The 16,547-nt window shown below is 47.9% G+C and overlaps 1 protein-coding gene across 4 annotated transcripts in view; it reads right to left on the reverse strand.

The window, feature by feature from the left end:
- KCTD1 (potassium channel tetramerization domain containing 1) overlaps positions 1–16,547 on the reverse strand; it is a 190,375-nt gene that overhangs the window by 86,247 nt on the left and 87,581 nt on the right. Inside the window, exon 1 of one of the 4 annotated variants that reach the window (XM_003365522.5) lies at positions 5,662–6,545. The exons of 1 other annotated variant lie outside the window; for it this stretch is intronic. Coding sequence is in view for 1 of the 3 variants with exons in the window: in XM_005612807.4 (XP_005612864.2) it covers positions 3,509–5,317 (1,809 nt within the window). In the remaining 2 variants the exon portion in view is untranslated. Of the gene's footprint in view, positions 1–3,508; positions 6,546–16,547 lie in introns of those variants that run through there. 2 more of the 4 variants (XM_005612809.4, XM_005612807.4) reach the window with 2 other exon arrangements.

Here is a 16,547-nt window from a genome sequence, read left to right on the forward strand (position 1 = left end):
TTTATAGAAGTTAGATTCCATCTTTTCAAGAAAATAAACCTCTCGCCCACCTAGCGTCCAAATTCAAACTAAGACTTTGGCGATTATTTCAATGATACATAAAACGCGTGTTTCTCCTACCAAGGAGATAGATAGCACATTCTCTCTCCCTTCCCACACGGTAGCACCTGAACCAAAGGAAACTCCCAGTGCTATCAGCATCTGGCTTGTCCTCAAAGGCAAGGTCGTACATGACTGCGTGCGCCCCACGGGGAGGCTGCTCCAGTTTTCAGCTCGGAAACTCTAAGGAATGACCCTGGCTCCTGGTGAAGACAATGGAACAGAAATAGTGGACATGCACCAGTGACCCCAGAATCTTTCCACTAACAGATTTCCTATTTAGAGAATTCCTTAAAAGGATTTCAGGAAATAATCTGGGTTAGGTCAAGCAAGTGCAACTGAAGATACCTTTGTCACAAGCTTACGGATGCTTCTAAGTGTATTTTAGGGAGCGACTTTTCACATTTTTTGCTTGGTCCTGGATAGAGTCTCAGTCTATAAAAACTTTAGCAACAAAACTATGATACTTAGAATCTAAACTCCTATTAATATTCTTTTTTGTGTAAATGATAAAGACTAAAGTTACACATCTTTATCATCCATCTAAGCTGAAGTACTGTTCTCCGAGGCAGGAGAACTGCTGTACTTTTCAAGCACAGAGCACAGCTATGAAGATGTGGGATACAGCGTTACACCTTTGGAAATGTACCACGTGATCTCCACCTGGCGCTAGGAGGCTGCACCAGTAACTGGATCCTAACAGCTGCAGGGAAAAGGGGACTAAAACTACCATTGACTTTGAACACAGCCATTCAAGAGAAAGAGTCTGTTAAAGTGACCATCACACAACCGCCCCGACCCTTCCCGCACCCCCCCCCCCAAAACAACCAAAGCCAGGTACTTCCCAGGAATAGAAATCACAAATTCCATAATCTTTGTTAATCCTCAAGTGCCTTCATTTTTCAACCAGTCCCACAAATGACACACTTATCAACACCCTCAAGAAGAGAGTTTCTTGGTTTTTTGAGACACTTGCAATGTCAGAAGAGAATCAAAGCATGACAGCATGACTGTATTATCGAGTCTAGAAAATATGGTCAACCGTGGAATTCAGCGCGACACCACTAGATGAGGTCTCATCAGGATTAAGGTTAGACAGCCAGTGTTTATAATTAAGTAGTAATGACTGAAGCTCGAGGTACACAGGGCATTTCCTGAGGATTAATGACCAGCTTGAGTCGTTGAAGACCTAAAGCAATGCCTTGGGCCAGTAACCCCGCCAGTCACTAATCCCAGGAAACGCGCTGGGCCTCAGTCACTACAGTGATCTTAATAAATACAGGAGGGAAAAGTTCAATATCAGCTTCCTAGTTAAACCAAACTTCTGTTTCATACTCAGAATGCTTAGACTTCACAAACTGGAGTTACTAAAGAGTTCCCTTAAACTTTTTAACGCTGATGAAAAAAATTTTACTCTAACGTAAGTGAACAGCTGAGTAAAACATACGCAAAGAGAACTTTCGTAATGTTTTAACTAGAAGGGACATAGCTAAGATAATGCTTGAGAGCCACAATAATATAACCAACACGCTCAAATCTATATTTAACTGGGGAGTTACCGGATAGTAACTCAAGAATAATTACGGAATCAGCATTGAAGTTTATAGAACAGATGTATCTCAGTGAAAATAATTTATCTCGGTTAAAATAAAAGACTGAAACAGCAACTGCATTCCTTAGAACAAAATAAAACCAACTAAACAACCCCCCCCCCCATCTTTTGTGGCTCTTTAGTCATGATTCTATATGACACTGACGTCAAGAAAACAGCAGACAGATGCCAGTAGACAAACTGTTTCCTTATTATTCCAAGCCAATAGACACTTTAACCAAGTTTCTTAGACTTTTAACTCTTAATTAATCTGGTGCTACTTTAAATCAGGACATTTTAAGGGTTTTTACTTTATTGGAAAAAGGTGAATGTCTATTTTTGCTTTCAAACAAAAAGCAAAAACCCGAATTCTCCACAGAGAAAGAATTCTCCTCTCCATCCTTAAATCTCCCTAAAACCACCTCTGTCTGTCAGAAATGTTCTCTGAAACACAGAGAGACGCACGGCCGGCAGGTCTCACGTATTTTAGAGAAGCTGGGAGTTTCTATGACCATTCACAACCCCCTTCTTAGTTGGCCTTGAGGCTTGCTGATTAGCTGGGAATCGTCTGAGAGGGTCAGTTTGTCCAGAACTGGAATTTCCACTTTGGAAAAAGCACACAGGTACCTGACATCTGTTCCTTGAAGGGCCTGCACTACCCCTCCAGACTTAGAGTCGAAATTCCTACTTTTGCTTGATGGCAGGGAGGTCAAAGTTGTAAAACCTCCTGTGGCTACTCCTGCCTGCAGAATAGAGTGCAGTCCCCAAAGATCTCTGGTTTCTGGCTCCTAAAGAAAAGTATCCAAGAGATGAATATAACTTTAATAATACAAATATATTTCTCTAGGAAAAATAGTAAGACAAGAAGCATCCACTTGGGCCCCCAATCTCGACCTAGAATTTGGTACTGCTTAGAATTAAATAATTTTAATGTCAAACAGTTCCCTTATTTTGAATGAAGACACTGAAGCCCAGAGAGGTGGATTCATTTGCCCAGGGTGGCACAGCTTCTGCGCTAGCACTCTTACTTTGGCCATCTTGATACTCTACCCTGCTGTTTGTCTTCATTGATTGTCTATCTTCCTAAATCTTATCTGCCCCCTAGATGGTGAGCTCTGTGGGGCTGGGGAAAGATGGCAATGTTTTAGCACCCACAGTGCTGGGCACCACGGGGCTCGCTACACTGGGAGTCTGGCTGATAGTGCAGACACCACCTTTCCATCTAATAATAACTTTAACAAGTGACTTTAGTTTACAGGAACTACACCCCAAACATCACTTTACATTCGACTACAAGTTACAGTATAAATTGGCACTCAGCCGCCAGTCTCTCAACTCGCCTCCTTACAGGAAGTGGGATTGGCATGTTTTCTTTTCAATAATTTGTAACTGTTTTCCTACCTTCCTAAGTTACAGTGAATATGTAATAGAGTATTTTAATGCCTACTTTATCCAAAACTATTTTAAGTAACTGTTTCATTTACACGTACAGTATACCTGCACTCTTTGCCTTATAAAACTCAGGCGTTCGACGGAGAGGCTGAGGGTTGAGCCAACCCTTTTGTTCTGCGAACTTTCAAGTTTGCAGCGTTACTGCGCAGCAGTGACTGTTCCGTAGCTTGCCCTCTCACATCTAAGGTTAGGTGTAAACTTTCCTGAAAAGCACCCAGAGTTAAGCTTCTAAGAGTGAAACCAAATCCGATTCGGTGTAGTTGCTACTTTTAAAAACTTCCCCCCCAACCCAGACCTGCATCAGCACAAGTTAGGCTCGAAGTGGTACCAGAGAAACATTTCATGCATAGAGTTTGGTTTGGTTACCTGGGCGGGGGAAACAATAGCAGGTGAAACTACTGTGGGAGAATTGGTGCTTCTGTGCCCATTGGCTTCTGGAAGAAGAGGCAGGGGGTCGTGTTTCACGGAAACCACCACCACCGCATCCACAGGCTCCGAGGGGCGGATACAAAGTCTTTTGGGGGAAGAGGGGCCGCAGATGTCCCCGGACCCGAACACGGACTCGTACAGGGCGCGCTTGGGCGCAGCCTCGGATTTCACGTCGGGCCCGAGCTGGCTGTCTTTGGGGAGGATATAGCTGTTCCCCAGCGAGGGCGGCTGGGGGCGGTGGTGGTGGGAGGGATGGGTGGGGGGGTGGTGGGAGTGGTGGCGAGCCGCCCCGTTCAGAGCCTCAGCGTAGCAGCCCTGCGGGGTGGGCGAGCCCAGTTTGGTGCCGATGCCCGCGATGCTGTTGAGCGTGGCGATGGAGACGGCGCCGATGCAATGGTTGGTGTAGGTCTTGGAGAGCTTGGCCGCCTTAGAGAGCATCTGCATCCTGGTGCCCAGCAAGTTCTTGCCGATGGCTTTGTTCTCGTACCAGGTCACATCGCCCTCGCTGCAGTGGTCCCGGGGCCGCTGGAAGAACGCCTTGCAGAGGGGGTTGCGCTTCGACAGGTACTTGACGAAGCTGGCGTAGGGGCAGAACTCGGTGCCGGTCTCGTACATGCGGGGCAAGTTCTCCTCGTCGCTGCTCTCGGCGCGCTTCTTGCTCCACGACGACGAGCGCGACTTGTGGTAGGGCCCGAGGGATTTAAAGTAGACGAACTTGCGGCCGTCCTCGTCCATGGCCAGCCCGAAAGAGTCCTCCTCCAGCTCGCGCTGGTTCTCGCGGCCGCGCGTGCAGAAGTACATGCACGTCTCGAACCAGACCTTGTTGAGCAGCCCGAAGGGCGTGTTGGTGCTGAAGACGCTGGAGGTGTAGAGCTTGCGCAGGTCGGCGCGCGTGATGGCTTGCTTCTGCACCACGGGCCCGGCGCCCTGCTCCTCGAGCTTGCGGATGACCGCGGCCAGCGTCAGGTTGGCGCTGCGAAGCTCGGGGTCCTTGGTGAGGTCGAGCGTGCGGCAGTACGGGGGCTCGTTGAGGTAGCGGTTGAGGGAGCTGCGGATGCTGATGAGCGACGACTTGCTGTAGAGCTGGCCGCTCTTGGAGCGGGCCTCGGCGTAGAAGGAGCGCAGCACGCGGCACAGCGCCCCCTTGTCCATGGTCTCGAAGTCCGGGCTCTGAGCCTTCTCGCTCAGGTACTCCCGGAAGATGCGCACGGCGTAGCGGGTGGCCAGCCGGGTGTTCTCGCTCAGCCGGGCCCGCTCGGGGCGCTGCAGCACGTCGGGGTCCAGCTCGGCGCCGTCCCCGGGCGGCCCGCCGCGGGCCCGGGGCGCCAGCAGTCGCGGCGGTGCCTCGGGCTCCAGCGCGGCGCTCTGGTCCATATTGATCATATGGACCGGCTCGGGCTCTAGCTCCTCCCCGGCCGAGTCCTCGGGCTCCAGGGGCTCGTCCCAGTCCAGCCCCATCTCTTCCTCCTCCTCTTCCTCCTCCTCGTCCTCCTCCAGCCCCCCACCTCCGTCCTCCTCCTCGTCCCCCGTTATCTGCACCTCCTGGATCTCGTCCTCCTCCTCCTCTTCCTCCTCCTCCTCGCCCGCGCTGCAGTAGTGCGGGCGACCGTGGCGGCGGCCGCGGCCCCCCGCACCGCGCTCGCCCTCGCCCCGCTCCCCATTGTTCTCGGCGGCGGCGGCGGCGGCGGCGCTGGCGCTGCCGCCCGCGCTGGTGTTACAGTCCCCGCTGCCAGGCATTCTCGCCATATTGCCGTCTCTCTGCCAGTCCTCGGGCAGGGCGCATGCGCTATATTGGACCGCAGCGCTGAGAGCTTTTGTGTTTAATGACCTTCAGCTACCGGGAGGCAAAGCCGGGCTCTTAAAGGAGCCGCGCTCCAATTGTCAGTTAGGAGCGCTGCTCCGGAGGGGCCGCGGCGCGCAGGGGATGGAGGGGAGGCGGGGGTAAGTTAGACAGGGAGAGGGTGAGGACGGAGGCTGGCTGGACGCTCTTCCTCTCCTACCCCTCTCCCCGCTCCTAAGAAAACTTTGAAGGGGAAAAAAAAGGAAGGGGAGGGAGAGCTGTCGGTGGGGGTGAAACACTCCCAACTTACCCTCTGGCGGAGTGGCGCGCGGGCCCGGGCGGGAGAAGAGGGAGGGCCGGCGGGAGGGCGGGGCGGTCTCGCTTCTCTAAGTAATGCCCGAGGAGCAGTGCCCCTTCCACCGCCCCCTCATTGCCCCCCGGAGCTGGGGGTTCGAGGAGGCGGCTGCGCCGGGCGGGCCGCGGGTGCTGCTTCGAGAAGCCCGTGTCTGGGGCCGCCCGGAGCGGAGCGGAGCAGGCAGGTTAATGAGCAGGGTGGAGGAGGCACGGCGAGGCCCCGCACCCTCTCTGCGCCCGCGGCCAGGGCGCAGCGGGCGAGGCTTGGGAGCGGGATGGGGCTGGCGGCGGCTCCCCCACCTACTTGCTGGCGGCGAGGCGCAGAAGCCTGGGGCCAGCCGCACGGCTCCCAGCTCCCTTTCCGACTCTTGCAAAGGAGCGAAACACGCCCCACGTCAGCCTCATCCCTTTCGACTTTTCCAACAGGCACTTTTAAGCTGTCATTAAAGACCTGGGGCGCTCCCCGTAGGTCTAGGACAAGTCCGCGCCGGTTCAGCCAGCCTGGGGAGGGAGCGAGAAAGAAAGACTGGGAGGGGCGTGTGGGAGGGGAGACGCGGGGAGAGACGCTAGGGACCCCAGGGACCCCTCCCCATCCGCCCGGGCCACCGCCCTCCCTGTCTCGGAGCAAACTGACACAACTCCCTCTGGCGAGGCGCTCCACCTGGTTGGAGCTAGAGCAATGCCTGTTTTGTCCCTAAAGCCCGTCGGGCGGGCGGGCGGAAAAAGTGAACTTGGGTCTCGGCCGTCGCCGCCTCCGCCACAATTCTGGCAATTCGGATCCCGAGCGCGCTCTCGTTCCAAGTTTACCATCCGCCATTCGTTCGCCCTCGGGGCTGCGCTGCCTCCGGCACGCGGGGGCGGGCACCTCCGAAACTGGAAAGGCGGCCTAAGAGCTCGCCGGGTCCCGCTTTCCCATAGGAGACACTGTCCCACTTCCAGCCAAACGCCCGCCCCCCGCGCGCCCAGCCTCCGGGCGCGTCCTCGCGTCGCCGCCTCCAGTTCTCGGTGCCCACGGGCAGCGCCCCCAGAGCCGCCGGAGACTTCGGCTGTTTTCCTGGGAGGCACAGCCTCGGCCATCTCCGGAGCTCTCACTGCATCCTAACTTTATCCTCCTCGGGCAGCCCGAGTGTCCCCTGGCGCGCCGGCCAGCTCAGAGTCCCGGGGGCGAGGGGAACCCAAGGAGTCAGGTCCTAGAAGCGCCTCCCTAGGTTGGGGCGGCCCTTCGGTGAGGTAGCCTCGCCAGCTCCTCGAGTGGGTGCTCAGATTCGCCTCGAATTCTGCAGTTCGGCTGTGAGAGTCTTGTCACTTGCCCGTTTTCCCTCCCCTGCCCTCCGTCTTACGTTCAGGGCAGTTTATAATTTAACGCATCAATAGAAACCCATCAGTCAATTTGTAATTTAAAAAAAAGAAAGAAAAAGGAGGGAAGGAAGACTGGGTCTCTGAGCCGCGTGGGCGTCTAAGTAGGAGTTGACGGTGTCTTCTCCAGCGATCAGTCCTCGCCCTCTGCGTGTCTCCTTGGCCATGGACGCCGCGGAGCGTTGGGGAAACCGCGCCAGGTGTGGACAAGTTAGAGCAAGTTCCTGCCTCGCGGGCCCCCTCCCTCTCCTCGGGGAAACACACACACACACACACGCCGCGCGCTCATCTGCCGTGCTCTCCGCGGAGAAGCGTCCGCCGCGGGAGGCGAGGAACCCGGGGGTTGCGCTCCTCGGGAGTCGTCCCCGAGGTGCGGCCGTCTTTGTTCAAATGCACTGCCCCTCGGAAATATGTAGAAACGCGTGTTTGTTTCCCGGAGCCCAGGGCAGTAGGCAGCTAAGTTAGTTGCACACGCGGACCCGCGCACACGAGCTGGCACACACCAGTCGCACATGGCTACTTCCGGAGGGCTGGCCCTTTGTCCCGGGGTGCTCCCAGGTTTTCCAGCCGCCGGAACGGTCCGGTGGGGCATTTCAGCGGTGCTGAGAACTCCGTTGGGCGCCCGGCAAGTTACCTACCGGGGGCTGCTCTCCGGCGGCCCTCACCGCGAACGCAGTGAACTGAGGGCCCGCGCTGGCCCGGTGCTACGCTCCCGCCTGGGCCTGGGGATTAGGAGCCGCGCTCCAGCCCAGGAGCGGAGCCGCTCCCTAGGTCTCCCCGCTTTTGCGGGCGGCGGGGTCCCCCTCCCCCAGCTCCCCTCCCTGCTGGGCGAGCTGCTTTGAATTGCTCGTAATTTGCCGGAGGCGGTGTGCTGGGTTGGACGCTCCGGGAAACAAAGCAACCCAAAACAGCTCCCAGTTGACGTCAACTTATTTCCAGAAAATAGTTCTGTTCTCCCGGGACAAAATACCCCCCAGGGCAGGTCTCTACTGGCAGAAGCTGGGGGGCGGGGGTGGGGAATGGCAGAACCAGAAAACCCCAAGCGCAAATAACTTTTTAACGGACTTGGAAAAACAGCAGCTTCAGACGCTGCGTGGACAGTTTGCAAACAACGGGAGGGACCTCCGCTAACATCAGATACGAAAAACGCACCTTGGAAAGTATGCCTTGGCCTGATTATCGGGCGACTGTGAATCCGCTTCGTGGCACCAGCTCTTGAAACGCTACCAAAATTCTTTGCCCATGATACTTCATCAAATATACAGTATTTACCGGGAAGAACACCCAGGAAAACCAAGAAGTTATAAACCCTTTTTCCCTCTCCCGACCAAAAGAAAAACTTGCTTAATTATTAAAACTCAATAACACAAAATTACAGTTAAGTTCATAGAGGAGTTCAACTCCAAGCTTAATAAATGATCTCTTAAAAACATGCTGTGGTTCCATCCACTCAATTCCAAATTGAAAGCATCAAAAAAGCTTTCTTCTTATTTTGGTGGAGAGGCAGTATTGGTTGTCTTCTGGTTGTCAGCCTAGCCCCAGATTCCTCCACCTGGATTTTGCCCCATCGTGAAGCCCATGGAACCCACCACTTAAAACCGACTGCTGCCTGTCACTCCTCTGAAAAGATGCTTTATTTCTTGTGCAGAATTCATAGTTTCTTTATGTAAAAACGATTCCACTACTATATGGAACATGTATTGCAATTATTTAATTATCAGAACTCTTTACTATAAACTACCCTAAGATGTTTACAATTTCAACGAGATGCTTCACATTTTTTGGTCTCTGTCATCATCATTATAAAGTACCACCTATATATTCGTGCTTCTCTGTTTCTTAGATTACTTGAAAGTAGTGTCCTGGTTATTTTGGAAGGAAAAACTCCAAATGTTTCCCCCTTGTTTTATAACCCACCTCCTCCCATTTCAGGTTCACACTTTATGAAAGGTTATGCCATAAAAAGACATACTCAGCTCTTCTTCCTCCTCTTTGGTTCTAGTCTTCTGAGCATCATCTGTTATACAACTGATGTAGTTGCTTTTTATCTGCCTATTTCCTCTGCTAAACCAATATACCTTCGTAGGTTAGGCTGGCGCCTGGGACATGGTGAGCACTCCAGTCCTTTCTCTTGATGATTGAATGAACAGGATCTGTGTTGAGCTAAATCCTATATTTAGCAAGAAATGTGGGGTTTTTTGTGTGTGAAAAATCTAAAATATCATGGATCTGAATTTCTATATTAAAAATCAGGACAAAAAGTAACTACAAGGCAACATTATTGTTTGCAAGTTAAAATGAATGTAATGACTGCTTTGGTTTACTGTGTATTTCCCCACCGCTAACTCCCTCTCTAGTGGAACATTCTATAGGAAGCTATTGCAGAAGTAGAGGGACCAGGGCATGGAGGGAGCTATGAATTAAGAGAGGTGGGTTGGGGAGGATTTAAATTGATAAATTCAAGGAATTTTGTGGGCTTTTAAGTCACTTTTTAGTTCATCACTTTTAAGTTATGCTTGACTTGACTAAAAGATTCATAAAGTATTTTGGAGGTTAAATATGAATTCAAATTGAAGCTATTTTGACATATCTTTGTTTCACAGTTTCACCACTCAATTCTGTTGAATTTAGTTGGAGATCATCTTGAGTAATGTTTTTTTGAACTCAGATGAAAATAGAACCCATGTAATCTAACTCTACAAAGTAAAAGAAAAGAAAACTCCACAAGAGCAGAAACTAAGTCTTATTTATTACTGCATTTCTGGTTCATTCCCAATACAGTTCCTTAGCATATTTTAGCAGAATGGCTGGTATGCAGTAGACACTCAGTAAATATACAAATATTTATGTGTGGGAAGAGAGCTAACCTCAACAAAAGGTTGTGTAGCAGAGTGGTTAAAAGCTTCATCTTTGAAACCAGACTGCCTAGGTTTGAATCCTAATTTGGCCTTACCAGCTGCCCGTTCTTATGTTGCCGTTCTCTCATTATTTTATTATCTGGATGATAATAATAATAGCCCCTACCTCATAGGATTGTGGCAAGAATTAAATAGATTAATATGAGTAAAGTATGTAACACAGTGCCTAGAACATTAGGAAACTTTCACCTATCAGCTTATTATTTTTTTTAAGGCTATAATACTTTCTAGGCTTGTTTATAAACAAGAAAACCAAGGCCAGAGAAGCTCCCAAAGGTTAAGCCACTTGCCCAAGGTCTCCCAGACCTCAGTAGGGCAAGAAAGTTTGTCTCTATAGCTCACGCTTGAGCCACTTGACCACATTCAGCTTCTAGGAACCAAAGAATGAAAAAGAAAATGTTCAAGGGAACAATTCCCTGCCATTAAAATACTTCTGTGTGTCATTTGATTTGGGAATCTTGCAAAGCCAGAATAGTACTAAGCCGAGGCCTTTGACTCTGAGCACAGCAGAAATGGCCTAACAAACAGTGTCACCTTTGTCATTTGGCCACCTAAAGCACAGGTACTGCTTTCCTGGGCTATTGGAAATAGGAACCCATTTATGTCTTAGAAGAAATGACAGTGAGCAACTTAGAGGGCAAAAGGAATGCCCACAAACCCAACCAGACTAGAATGTGGTGTTTTCCATTGAAATCTTGGGCTGTTCTACATAAAGCTCCTGGGGGCAAGGAGGGCGTTACCTATTTTTATCTTTGATGCTTTGTCAAAAAACAGGTCGGAATGAACTTAACCCAGTGATTGACAGGGGTAGAATTTTTAGTTTCTGTTTGCCACCTGGTGACTGTAATTCTTGATCTTTCCACCTAAGAATCACTTACCAGTCTCCTAGGCTGTTTTTAAAAACAGGTAACGTATGAGGGGAATGGAGTTTTCCATAAGTAAATTGTGTTTTTGTGGAGCCTAAAAGTGTGCTATCTGTCTTTCTTATATAATTCTCATACTGAAACTTCACTTGGTTAATAAAGAAGTCAAATGCAAAGGCTGTCAAAGTTAAATCAAACATAAGATTAATAATGATATTTCTTTCTTTGTCTTCTAGTCATTTATATTTAAACTGTATGTAGGATTGAGGTAGATGTCAGTCCTATTATTAAATAACATTTAAATCAATGCTATTGCAATATTAACTAAGGTGGAAAAAGAGATAAAGGTATGTGTTAATATCATGTAACAAAACAAACACGTGTATTTTAAATAATGGAGGAACTATTTACAGTTGTCTCAGAACACAAAATATTCCTGAAACTGTTTGCTGCATTTCAAAAAGGTAGCCTATTAAATTAGTAAAGCAAAGCAAAACAAGCAAAACATGTAAAAAACCACTTTATACCCAAATGTTGGTATGAAAATGTTATTCTTGTGTTTCTTTTCAGTATCAGTTAAGGTAGCCTTTTAAGAAAGCAATTGGGCAACCTCTCAAAAGCCATGAAAATGTTCATATTCTGTGATCCAGAAATTGCTTCTGGAAATTCATCTTCTTAAGACGTATCTAATCTTATTTGTATTTTGGTAAAGTTTGGTTTATGCCTCTAGACCACTTGGCAAATGTTTTGCTGTACACGTCACACAGTTAGCTCTAGAACTACGTTTCATAATGTCTTAGGGACCTACCTTTGTTTCCAGAAGTTTAGAGAGTATTTGTTGAACGAAGGAAGGAAGTTCAATTAGGGTAGAACCATATCTTCTCAATGTTCTATAGTAATGTCAAGCATCCTTTGATGAATATTGAGAGTGATGGTGAAGATAAAGCATATGAGCTAAAAGGGCAAAGCAAGATAAATTTTAAAGCTCATATTTCAATATCTTCATGACTTTGAGAAAGTTTAAGGACCAGATTTTGAAGATCTAGGTATCAGAAATTAGTATCTAGATATATCGTGGCAATTCACAGGATGTGCTGAGGAGTGAGTATGTACCTGCCCTGTGGCTATGTTTCTAAATGAACTAAAAAAGAAAAAAAAATTTCTCTTTTAAATACCCAGAAGCATTAACCCACATTTTGAACTAATTGACTTACTTTTTCTTAGGAAACCTTAATTTAACTGATAGGGGCACATGGGTTTATCTGAATATTTAAAGAAGCCCTGGGATGGGTTTGTTCTATTTCTTTAATTTGATGCTGCAGATCCAGGCTTTGCACCTGATGGAAGAGGACTGCCTTGGGGTGGGGGTGGGGGGGCAGGAAACACTGTGACCTACCCCCTCTATTTGGAGATCTAAGTTTACAGAGCCAGGACACAGTTGATACCAGGATAGAACTCATAATTCCTCATGTTTACTCTTCCTACAGTCTGTGCTTTGATTAGGATACCCCAGGAGTCACATGATGTCATTACTCCAAATAAAAACAGACTCCCCTGATGGGGGATGCATCTGTTTTACTATCTTTTCTCTCTTTATGGCTCATTCTCTTAAATTAAAAACAAACAAACAAAAAACAAAGCAAAACTACGGTTTATCATTATTTTCTGATTATAAAAGCAGTAAGTCTTCATTGGAGAAGATTCAAACAGTACAGAAATCTGGAAAAATTTCTATGTGCCACATTTCTTTCTTTCTTTTTTTTTTGAGGAAGATTAGTCCTGAGCTAACATCTGCTGCCAATCCTCCTCTTTTCACTGAGGAAGGCTGGCCCTGATCTAACATCCGTGTCCATCTTCCTCTATTTTATATGTGGGACACTTGCCACAGCATGGCGTGCCAAGCTGTGCCATGTCCGCACCCGGGATACGAACCTGCGAACCCCAGGCCACCAAAGCAGAATGTGCGCACTTAACAGGCGCCACATTTCTTGTTAACATTGAGTGCTTGCTGTGGATCTGGCCTTTTATATTAACACTGTCAAATCATTCTCATGAATATATGTGAAGACTGTTCTGGATGAGTAGAAATCCAGAGAGCTTAAATAACTGGCCCAACATCACGCAGCTAATGAGGGTCAGACTCTAGAGCACACACACTTTCTTAAGAATCTACGGGGCCAGTTCATTCCATTTTATTTCCACTGCCCAGAAAAAAACACTCTTTACATTTGAGTGTATCTCCATGAATTTGATCTTACGTGGCTTACTTTTTAAGTACTACATATTTCAAAATATGTAATCAGTAGGTTTTTGGCAAACTCTGCCAAGCACATGCTAAGAGGCAGGAAGGGCAGAATATTCTCTCCAGGAACATGCCTGGCCTGACTCCAGGATGGGGTGAACCTTCAGTGGGTCCATGTGGTCAATAGTTTCCCTTGTCGCTTTCTTGTAGTTCTCTTATTGCCATCTGCCACAGAAAAACGCATTACTTTATTCTTTATCCAACTCTGGGAAGTGGAGTTAGCTGTCAGAGTTTGAGGACGACCCTCACTGTCCAGGTCTTTTTTGCCATCCAGATGGTAACACACGTGGAATACAGCTTTAAGTGGATGATCACTGAGATGCCCAGGAAAATGTGTGCTCTGGCTGTTGCTCCTAGTTCTGTGGCATTGTGAGGCCTTTTGTGCCTTAGTACCATGCTTTAGTGGCTCATGTGCTTTCTAAACTCACTATTAATTTAGCTTTCCTAGACTTGCTGGCTTTTAGATTTAAAGCCTGAGGCAGTTCATGAACCTTTGAGTACTTCAGAATCAACCAGAATCACCTAGGGAACTTCTTTTAAAATGCAGAGTCTTTGGTGCCAACTCCAGAGATTCTGATTTCGTAGGTCCAGGACACAGCCCAAGAATGTACATTTTTAACACACAGCTCAGACAATTCTAATACTAATCTGACCATACTTTGAGGAACACGGTCTCAAAATCTAATATAATCTAGCAAGCAATAAAATAAAATCTCCTCTCTAGCAATGATTACTAAATAATTTGGGGGCCATGAATCCATTTGAAAATTGTATGAGAGTTATGAAACCTCTGCCTCAGAAGATGCACACACACCACCAATTCTGCCTACCATTTCAGGGAGGATTGGGGTCCAGCTGCATTGTTAAAATGTTGTTACGTGGTCTCCAACGCCATTTTATACTTTTTCTCGCCTGGTCTAAAAGTCATTGTGGCTCCTTTCTTATTTTAGTTTCAAATCCAAACTCCCCCTAATCTTACCCAGTTTAATTTCCCAACATTCTTCATTGCGTCTCCCTAACAAGAGTCCAGCCCTCTGTGGGGGAGGACTCCAGAAAGCATAGCACTGGAAAGGGAGGAGCCATGGCTGGGAGTCCCCAGGACATTGATCCTCAAATTTGAGCGCGCATCCGAATCCCGTGGAGGGCTTGTCAAAACCCAGTGCTGGGCCCATCCCCAGTGGGTCTGATGCGGCAGGTCCCAGGTTGGGCCCAAGAATATGCAAGCTCCCAGGTGATGCTGATGCTGCTGCTTCCTGGGCCCCACTTTGAGAACCACTGGCCTGGAAGAAGGTAGATAAACATATCCAAAGGGAAGAATTGGCACAGGGAAGGAGGAAAGCTGGGGCTAGGAGTTGAGGTGGTGGAGCCTGGTAAGCCTGGCTGAGTCACTTAAGCAGGGCCCAGGGAAGGACTCTCGTATGATTCCCATGGCTGAGCCTATGATGGGAGGAGCTGTTAGGAAGCCCGAACCAGCCCAAACACGAGCTTCCTTTCCAACTGGGAAATTCCTCCTTCCCTCCCCTCTGCTGATCTAAATTGTCTTGTTTAAGGCCCAGCTTCAAATCTCACTTCTCCATGAAGCCTTCTCCCACCCTTGCAGCTAGAAGCAAACTGTCACAGCTTTTGATGCCTGCGGCCAGCCCCTTTCATCAGTGCCATCTACTGGAGCTCATACTGCCCTTTGGTTCTAAGTTGCAAGTTTGCAGGGTCGCATTTGGCTTTTCTTCCTTCTACCCTCACTGCTTGGAGTTTCTTCTCTTTGGGAAGCTTCAACAGTGATTCTCAAGGTTGGGTACACCTTAGAATCACCAGAGGGAGCTTTTAAAAAGTACCGATGCCACTGAATAATTTAAGGGAGGAATGTTAGCCTTCGCCATCTGACAAGAAACAGAGCAAATATGGCAACATTTTAAGAAGTGTTTCACATAGGTCATGTGTGTGTTCATTCTCTCTACTTCTGTGTGTGCCGAACAGTTTTCCAGTGAAAACATACTTATCAATGCCAGGTTCCCCTCACCCCCCACCCCTGACTCATTAAAATAAAAACGCCTGCAGTCTGGTCTGAGATCCCTGAGAGCCCCTTGTACACTCTTGGGTTCTCTGTCTTCAAATTACTTCTTTTTATCCCTCTGTAGGCCTCTTCTAGACTGCACTGATTCTTGCCATTGAGTGCATGTTGGAATCACCTGGAAAACTTGCAAAAAATATCGGTGCCTAGATCCTTTCCCTAGAGAATCTGATGGAATTGGCCTGGGCATGGGAATGTTTCAAAGCTCTCTCCAGGTGACTCGAATGTGCAGCTAAGATTGAGACCCACTGCCCTAGACTGGGAGACTCATTCATACATGTCTGTTCAGGGGAGCTTTTATAAAGTCTTGGGGTTCCTGGGTGATCTTCAAGTGGTCTGAGAACCCACAGAAATTGTATGCAAAATATTCTGTACATACAACTGTGTATTTTCCTAGGACAAGGACTCATAGCTTTCAGCAGAATCTAAAGGGATTTATGACAAAATAGTTTAAGAAACGTTCGTATGGATGTGGAGGAATAAGCACATGCATCCTCTGTTGCTGGAAGTATAAATTGGTACAGTGTTTCTACAGGACAATTCGGCAGTAGCTACCAGCAGGCAAAATGCTCATCCCTTTCAACCCAGTAATTCATTTCTAGGAATCTAGGCTGCACACAAAGAAAAATGTACAAGGATGTTCTTGAAGCATTGTTTGTACTAAAGAATCATTGGATACAATCTAACTCTAGAGGTGGATGGTGAGTAAGTAAATTGTGTCTCATCTATTCAACAGAATGCTAGCTATAGATACAAAGAATAACTTAGACTTGTAGGTACTGAGTGAAATGATCTCCAAGGCATTTTATTAAATGAGTAAAGAATGTTAATGTAAAGTATAAGTTCATTTCTTGAAAACTAAACTAAAAAGATATATGCATAATTTACGAGTGTACCTAACAAGCCTAAAACCAAAATAATAATCTTCCTTCCACCCCTACCCTCCATTCTAGATGTTTCAGTTACACTGCCAGGCATACCCCAGACCTGTCTAAGTGTGTAAGAGATGCTGTCTAAGGGACGCTGCCTTGCTCACAGCCACTGATGAAGGGACAGATTTGTCAAGCCTGGTGTTCTATCACATGACCACCAGCCCTAACTGACGGGATCAAGGATGGGTCCCTGGACAACCAATCCCTAGGCTAGCTAGAAGCCTGGATTGAAACTCCTGAGCCAAACAGTTTCTGTTTCTAGGAAATATGATGAGAGTAAGAGTAAATCAGCCAGTAGGGAAGAGAAAGGGAGCAGAGACATTGAAGCAGCCCAGTCTTGCTTGTGGCATGAGCTCCTGCTGAGAGACCCCCAGCGCTGTTCTGTGTCGACTCCAGAGGCCAG

This window comes from Equus caballus, chromosome 8 (assembly GCF_041296265.1).
Source record: "Equus caballus isolate H_3958 breed thoroughbred chromosome 8, TB-T2T, whole genome shotgun sequence".
Taxonomy (NCBI): domain Eukaryota; kingdom Metazoa; phylum Chordata; class Mammalia; order Perissodactyla; family Equidae; genus Equus; species Equus caballus.